The sequence below is a fragment of the Echinops telfairi genome, unplaced genomic scaffold (assembly GCF_000313985.2).
Source record: "Echinops telfairi isolate 266 unplaced genomic scaffold, ASM31398v2 ScPeMD7_5868;HRSCAF=6743_0, whole genome shotgun sequence".
Classification (NCBI taxonomy): domain Eukaryota; kingdom Metazoa; phylum Chordata; class Mammalia; order Afrosoricida; family Tenrecidae; genus Echinops; species Echinops telfairi.
This window is the reverse complement of record NW_022109767.1, coordinates 17,083,293-17,090,797: the sequence shown is the minus strand read 5'-3', so window position 1 is coordinate 17,090,797 and position 7,505 is coordinate 17,083,293. Positions and strand designations below refer to the sequence as shown.

Sequence of the window (7,505 nt, the reverse complement as noted above, 5' to 3'; positions counted from 1 at the left end):
GGGAAGGTGAGCATCATAGAATGCCAATTTACTAGAAGAAAGTATTCTTGCATTGAGGAAGTACTTGAGTGGAGGTGCTGGCACGGGTTTTAAAATGCGTGACTCCCTTCTGATTGCTGCCACCACTGCCACCCCCCTCGATTTAAATGAAGGCGTTTTGCCTTCACCATGGATTGCTACATCAAAGTTCATTTTTTCATAGTATTCTAGGGTTATTTGACTCACCCCACCGAACTTTGCCAGGAGCTGCATTCAGTGTGGTGCAAGCATGCTTGGTAATGCAGTCAGTTAACGACACCAACTCTTGTGTATCATACGATGAAAATCACTTCTTAGCTCTGGAACTGAACTTCAGCACCCTCAGGGCTCGGTTTCTTACTGTGCACCTACTTGTACCACCTGTCATCTTGAGAAAACGTTGAATTTAGTCATTCTCTTGAATCAGTTTGTTGTTTAATATGTTTAATTTGTAACTTCAAACCATAGATAAGCAAAAGCTTGTCCTTCGTGGTTCGTAACTGCACTGATTGAAAATTAAATAGTTTTCCATAAGGCATTTTTCTCTGCTTGTTCGTTTTCTTCCCATAAGGAGGGCTTCATTATAACTTTTTCACATCAAATATCTAAAGCACACTTTAGGGCATTGAAAACATTGATTTTCTGGCTAACAACTCTTCACTTTCTTTTATTTCTTCATTTTCAATGTTTTCCCAGTGCCAGCACTAGCAGGTAGTTTTTTATTTTGCACCCGTAACCGTGATGTGGTTCCATTGAACTACAGACACTGGATTCTAACTAATTAGTCAAGAAAATATCAGTGGGCATATTGATAGGGATACGATGGCCACTCAGAACTGAGAACCTGGAATCTAGGAATGCTAGTGGTCCTTGGGGCTGATTTTCTGTAATAAATGTTTGCCTTCGAGAAACACATCAAATACAAGGTTGAAGGGCTGCTGGCTACGCTAGTTCTTTTTTCCCTTATGGAATTTGGGGATGAGGGTAAGCATCTGTCTATTTTTTTAAAAAAGGCTTGTCAGCTTCTATAGTATTTGAATAAATAAGTAACCTTAGGTGACTTTGACCTGATTGAAACTCATCAGTTGCCTGTTTAATCTTCCCCACTTTCTTCTCTAGCTCTTTTCCCTTTATTTAAGTTGAGAATACAGCTACTGTGTCAATTTTAGCAAAACCTAAATTTATTTAGACAGAAAGAAGGAGAAATTGGTGTTGTTGCGAGTGAAAGTCCATGTGACGTGTTAGCTTCTCTCTGTGACTTCTGGATAGGTGGTTCCGTGAATTGGTGGCTGGGACAGCAACTGCATTCTCTCCCTGGATTGCAGAGAATTTTCCCATCATTCGATTCAGTGTATTCTTGGACTTTGCATTAAAAATAACCTGTTCTGAAAAATACAACTTTCCTCTAGTTCCTAAATGCTTCCTCCCCGCTCCCACTATCATGACACGAATTCTACCTTGCAAGCCTGGCTAGACCAGAGGAGGTACACTGGTACAGATAGGAACTGGAAATACAGGGAATCCAGGACGGATGAGCCCTATAGGACCAGTGGTGTGAGTGGCAAAACAGGGAGGGTAAAGGGAGAATGGGTAGGGAAGAGGGAACCGATTACATGGAACTGTGTGTGACCTCCTCCCTGGGGGACAGACAACCGAAAAGTGGATGAAGGGAGACGTCGGACAGGGCAAGATATGACAAAATACCCATTTATAAACTATCAAGGGCTCATAAGGGAGTGGGGAGCGGGAAGGGGGAAAATGAGGCCCTAATGCCGGGGGCTTAGTGGAGAGGAAATATTTTGAGAATGATGAGGGCAATAAATGTACAAATGCACTTTGCACAATGGATGTATGTATGGATTGTAATAAGAGTTTTATAAGCCCCTAATAAAATGATTTTTTTTAAAAATAGCCTGTTCTTTCATGGAATGGTGTGGTACTGCTGCTTGGGCTGGGCTTTACATCTGACCTGATTGTTTGTTCTTCATAGGTATTACCTGAAAAACAACATGGAAACAGAAACACTTTGTTCGGATGAAGATGCTCAGGAGTTGTTGAGAGAGAGTCAGATTTCCCTCCTGCAACTCAGCACCGTTGAAGTTGCCACCCAGCTCTCCATGCGAAATTTTGAACTCTTCCGCAACATCGAACCCACTGAGTATATAGATGATTTATTTAAACTCAAATCAAAAAACAGCTGTGCCAATCTGAAGAAATTTGAAGACGTCATTAATCAAGAAACATTTTGGGTGGCATCTGAAATTCTGAGAGAAACAAACCAACTGAAGAGGATGAAGATCGTTAAACATTTCATCAAGATAGCACTACACTGTAGGGAGTGCAAGAACTTTAACTCAATGTTTGCAATCATCAGGTAAGAGGAGCAAGATTGTGTCGGGATCCAGTTGACTTCACAGATTAAAACACGGTGCAGAAAATGCCATGTGTTTTGAGTAAATTCAGTGGTATTTAATTAAATCATCACGAACAATTCTGTTTCTCTGAATTGTAATCCCAAATCTCAGTTTTAAATCTCTAACATTCTGATTCGGAATCCACCTTTCTTTTTTCTTGTTTTTTAAAATCTTTGTCCTTGAGCAAATTAATTGAACTTCTATGGACCTCAGAATTTTATCTGGACAGTAACCGTTCCTCAAGGATATTGCCAAGAAGATCCAATTGTATAAATGCATGTTGAATTCCATCAGACAAATACAAAGAAAATACCTAGCACATGTTAATTTTCCTTCCTTTCTGCTGAGATTGAAGCTGGAACAAAATACATTACAAACCGAAGCAATTGGCTATGTGGCATTCTTTCTGTTTAGAGTTAAGTCACGTACTCATTACCATCATGACGCTTTTATTTTATTACAGAGTATTTGCCCGATCCTCTTGATCCATGCCTGTGATGTGTGTGCCAAGTAGGGCCCTGTGTATGGAGAGAAAACAACCCAAAGCCTATCCTCAGAACACTTTGTGTACGCGTGTGTGTGTGTGTGTGTGTGTGTGTGTGTGTGTGTGTGTGTGTGGTGCACACATGCTTCTATGGACCAGGAGGGCATAAAGGGAAAAAGAGGAAAGCCCTATAGCTCTTACCTGTTGTCATCACCAGCATTATCATTGCTTGTTTGTTACCCTTCTGACAGTAGATGTGTGTGAATGTATACGCATATCTATAAGGCATGCACACAGAGCTGTTACGTAGTGTAAACAACACTGTTTTGCTTGCTCTGTTTCATAAGGATGGCTCGTGTAATTTTGTGCAACTGCCATTCTTGCCTTTATTCTCAGTGGCCTGAACCTGGCACCAGTGGCAAGACTGCGAACCACCTGGGAGAAACTTCCCAATAAATATGAAAAGCTGTTTCAAGACCTCCAGGACCTGTTTGATCCTTCCAGAAACATGGCAAAGTATCGCAATGTTCTGAATAGTCAGAATTTACAGCCTCCCATAATCCCACTGTTCCCGGTTATCAAGAAGGATCTCACATTCCTTCATGAAGGTAAGAATACAGACGCATTTCACCTTCACGCGTGGCAGCATAGAGTACATGCCATTGTGATCTCCTGTGTTGTGTCTGGCCCATTGCAGGAAATGATTCGAAAGTAGATGGGCTGGTCAATTTTGAGAAGTTAAGGATGATTGCGAAAGAAATTCGTCATGTTGGCCGAATGGCGTCAGTCAACATGGACCCTGCCCTCATGTTCAGGACTAGGTGAGTCTCTCACCTGCAGTGGCAAAGGTGGAATTGGGGAAGGTCGAGTTTAGAACTTGTTGATTTATGAGCAGGAACATTTGAGCATTTGTATTTGTAACATGGCAGATATTTTATTAATACATGCTGAGAATTTCCATTGAATTGTTAATGATGAGATATTAGAATTAAGACCCACATCACATGTCCTTTTGATTGGCAGTGGAAGCCATTTGTCATCAAATATTTGTAATTGACATTAGGTACAATTTTTTTTTTAAATCCTTACGTTTCAGAACATTGACTTTGAGAGCTAAACTCGTAACTGGATAACTCTCCATAGCAACCCTATTGAGAGGACAGAGTAAGCTGCCCCTTTGAGTTTTCTAGACAGTACCTATCCGAGTAGAGAGCCCTCACTTTCTCTCTCGCTGGGTTGTCTCAACTAAAATATGTAAGTAAACCAAACACTATTGTCTCACTGTCCATTGGATGTAGCTATTCATGTCCTCAAAAAAAAAATGGATTCAGTCAGTAGAGACATTTACTCCTTTAGAACAAAAAAATTAAAACATTTTTCTTTTGAGCCCGAAAAGTGTTTCAGGTAAAACTGTGTGTGAGAGGTGATGATGCAGTATAATTTTGTGGGCTTCTAGTACTGCTTATCCAGGAGTCTAGTCTTTCCTTTCTGAGCTTGTGATCTGTCTGTCTCTCTTTCTACACCCATGCCTCAATCTCCATGGCTCTCACTTACAGGAAGAAGAAGTGGAGGAGTTTGGGGTAAGTGGTGAAGACTTCGCCGTCCCACACACAATTCTTCTCCGCTCATTGCATTGTCTTCTGATCTGTCATAGTTTCTCTTGCTTTGCATTCTTGCTTCCCCCCACGCCCCCACGTAACCCTTTTGCTCTAGCAGATTTCAGATGGCAAACTGACTTCGAGTTTAATGGTGGGGGCTTTGCTTTTGAGGTCATGATCCTTGAGAGCTGTGACATGACGGATGTTCGTTCTGGGGAATATATATGGGCAGGCATGCTTCTGAGCTTACAGAAAGATGTATTGTAATGTAATTTGTGTTTTTTAAAATTGGAAAAACCTGAAGCGGAGGGGGAATAACTATTAAAAGGAAAATTGTGCAATTAAAATAGTATTGCACATCTATCTGAGAAGTTAATACATATGATGTAAACAGTGCCCCCAGCTGTTAAAACTAAAATTTTTTACAGCTCAACTAACGACTGTTTTCATTCTATGAACCAATCATCTTTAAAAATAATTCTTTAACAACTCATTTGCTAAATAATTTCCTTACATATGTTTGTATTTGCATGACCATTTTATTAACAGATTGACCATATTACTTAAAAACTCACCACATTCAACCCAAAGAGTACAAAAGCAATTATGAACTTTGTAGCTAATTTTGTTAAGACTGCTGAAAGCATTCTTTTTAGAAATAAACTTAATATTGTAACTCTTCATGATAGTACTGGTGTACCCTTGTAGATAATTGTTAGTTTTTGCTGCCTTCTGTTAGAGAAGTGCCTTGAAGACTCTACAGATATGGAAAGTAGAGTTTCCTAGTTAGAATAGAACAGGTGCCAAACACATGTATACATACACACCCGTACTCCTCACTTACCAACCATCTCGTAGCCAGCATGCCATGTTAATGGCAGTAGGAAAATAACTGACTACTTTGTACATTAACCGTACATTTGGCAATAACAGATGCTGAAGTGTGAGGCAGGAGTAAGCTGATTTTGATCATTCAAGTTAATTGGACTTGATTAGGCTATGATTCTTGGCGGTTTGGCAGTCATGTATCGGTGCGATTTGGCAGTTATCTCCTGATGTGTTTTGATAGTTGCGTAATGTAATGAGCTAATTTGGTGATTCTTCATTTCCATTTTAAATAGTACAATTTTCATATAATGACCCAACCATGTTGACAAGTGAGGAGTGAGTGTATGTATGTATAATTTTAACTAAAATTTGTAAATCTATATTATTCCGTATTCTCTTTAGAGAAGTTTACCCACTTGAATGAGGCATATAACCTTTTGAAGGGAGATTATTTTTGTACGTCTGGGCGTGTTTCAATCCCATGCTAGAATGAGCTGCATATCTACCTTTTCGTCTTCCAGGTCTCTCAGCCAGGGTAGTACAAATGCAACAGTGCTAGATGTTGCTCAGACAGGTGGTCACAAAAAGCGGGTACGTCGTAGTTCCTTCCTCAATGCCAAAAAGCTATATGAAGATGCCCAGATGGCACGAAAAGTGAAGCAGTACCTGTCCAACTTGGAGTTAGAAATGGATGAGGAGAGCCTTCAGACCTTATCCCTGCAGTGTGAGCCAGCAACCAACACGTGTGAGTTGTTTTTGTTTTATTGGGGGTTTTCCCTTCAAGCAACTAGACTCTGACTTTCAGAAGACAGACCTCTACCTTGTGCCATGGTTTGGGTTGGCTTTGAAACAGGGCTGAGCACAAAGGGGGAAATAGTAACAGTTCTGAGATAGACTCTCCTTTCCCTGACCTTTCCTGCCAGTCTGTGCCCTGCACACGGGAAGGGTGGTATGGTAGGCTTATTTAGCATGACTGCGGCTTCTTAGCTCAGGCTACTTCCTACAAGCAGCAGTGCACTGTGCAAGGAATGCAGCTCAGGGGTTGTGAACAGCCCCTTTGTCTCCATTACCTTCTCATAGAGAGACCCCCGAAGTGATAGAAAAATCTCATGGGATCCACTAGATAGAAGAGCACAGAATCTCAGTAGTTTGGCCGCCATTTACACCTTTAATTTGGACAGCACCCAGTAACCAATTCAGCTGTCACCAGGGCAATAAAATTGTTTAGTCCTTTTACTGGGAACTTTTACAGATATCATAACACTCCATAGTTCCATCACCTCAAGCAATATTGTACAAATGCTAACACAAATCCGTTGTCTTTCTTCTTGAACCCCGTGGTATCAGCTTCCCTTTAGCCCACCCCACCCTACCTCCAGGAGCCCTTTCTTTAATTTATTTATTTGTTGCCGTACTTACATATCAAATGTATCCATTCACATAGAGTTCTGTTGTTCGAGCCCATTAAGTGAGGTTATAGAGTCATCAATTCTGTCAACTCCTATTCCCCCCACCCCCTGTACTCCCAGAGCAATAATTCTGTGACACAACGAACTGCCGCTCATTCTAATAAACAGGTTCTCGTTCTTTCAAAACTCTGGCCAGGCTTGAAATGGAGCTGTGTTCTCGCTTTGTTGTTGTTGTTGTTGTTGTGGGTATCTACACTTACAAGGCAGAGGCATTTTCTATTTGTGACCATTGGGGACCTTCTATGGGTGGGCTTGAAAATACCTTCTATGAAATTTAAATGTTGGAGAGCAAATGTTTTGAGAATGATGAGGGCAGTGAATGTACAAATATGCTTTACATTTTTGCTGTATATATGGATTGTGGTAAGAGTTCTATGAGCCCCTAATAAGACAATTAGGGAAAAAATGTAAATGTTAGTTAGAGGTTTAAGATTCTCGTTATTAAATTTGCCTGAGATCCTCTGAGAGTATCGCTCTATGGTGAAGAGTTTCTCCTTTTGGAGCTTTAATTAGTGTGAGTTCAGATCCTGTTTTTGGTTCTTACTAGAATGCGAACACAGACAAATGATTTCACCTCCCTGTGTCAGCTTCCTTAGATGTAAGGTGGCAGACCCATACATGTGTTGGGATTGTTTTAAGGATGAAGACTCTCCCGTGTAACAGTCGGTTGCCCTGTTGTCATGGTTTACCATCT

At 40.7% G+C, this 7,505-nt stretch overlaps 1 protein-coding gene across 1 annotated transcript in view; it reads left to right on the top strand.

The window, feature by feature from the left end:
• The window catches only part of RAPGEF2 (Rap guanine nucleotide exchange factor 2), a 271,237-nt gene that overhangs the window by 249,299 nt on the left and 14,433 nt on the right, over positions 1-7,505 (top strand). Inside the window, exons 20-24 of the mRNA XM_045295760.1 lie at positions 2,009-2,392; positions 3,313-3,524; positions 3,614-3,737; positions 4,473-4,496; positions 5,864-6,087. Of these exons, the coding sequence (XP_045151695.1) occupies positions 2,009-2,392; positions 3,313-3,524; positions 3,614-3,737; positions 4,473-4,496; positions 5,864-6,087 (968 nt within the window). The remainder of the gene's footprint in view (positions 1-2,008; positions 2,393-3,312; positions 3,525-3,613; positions 3,738-4,472; positions 4,497-5,863; positions 6,088-7,505) is intronic.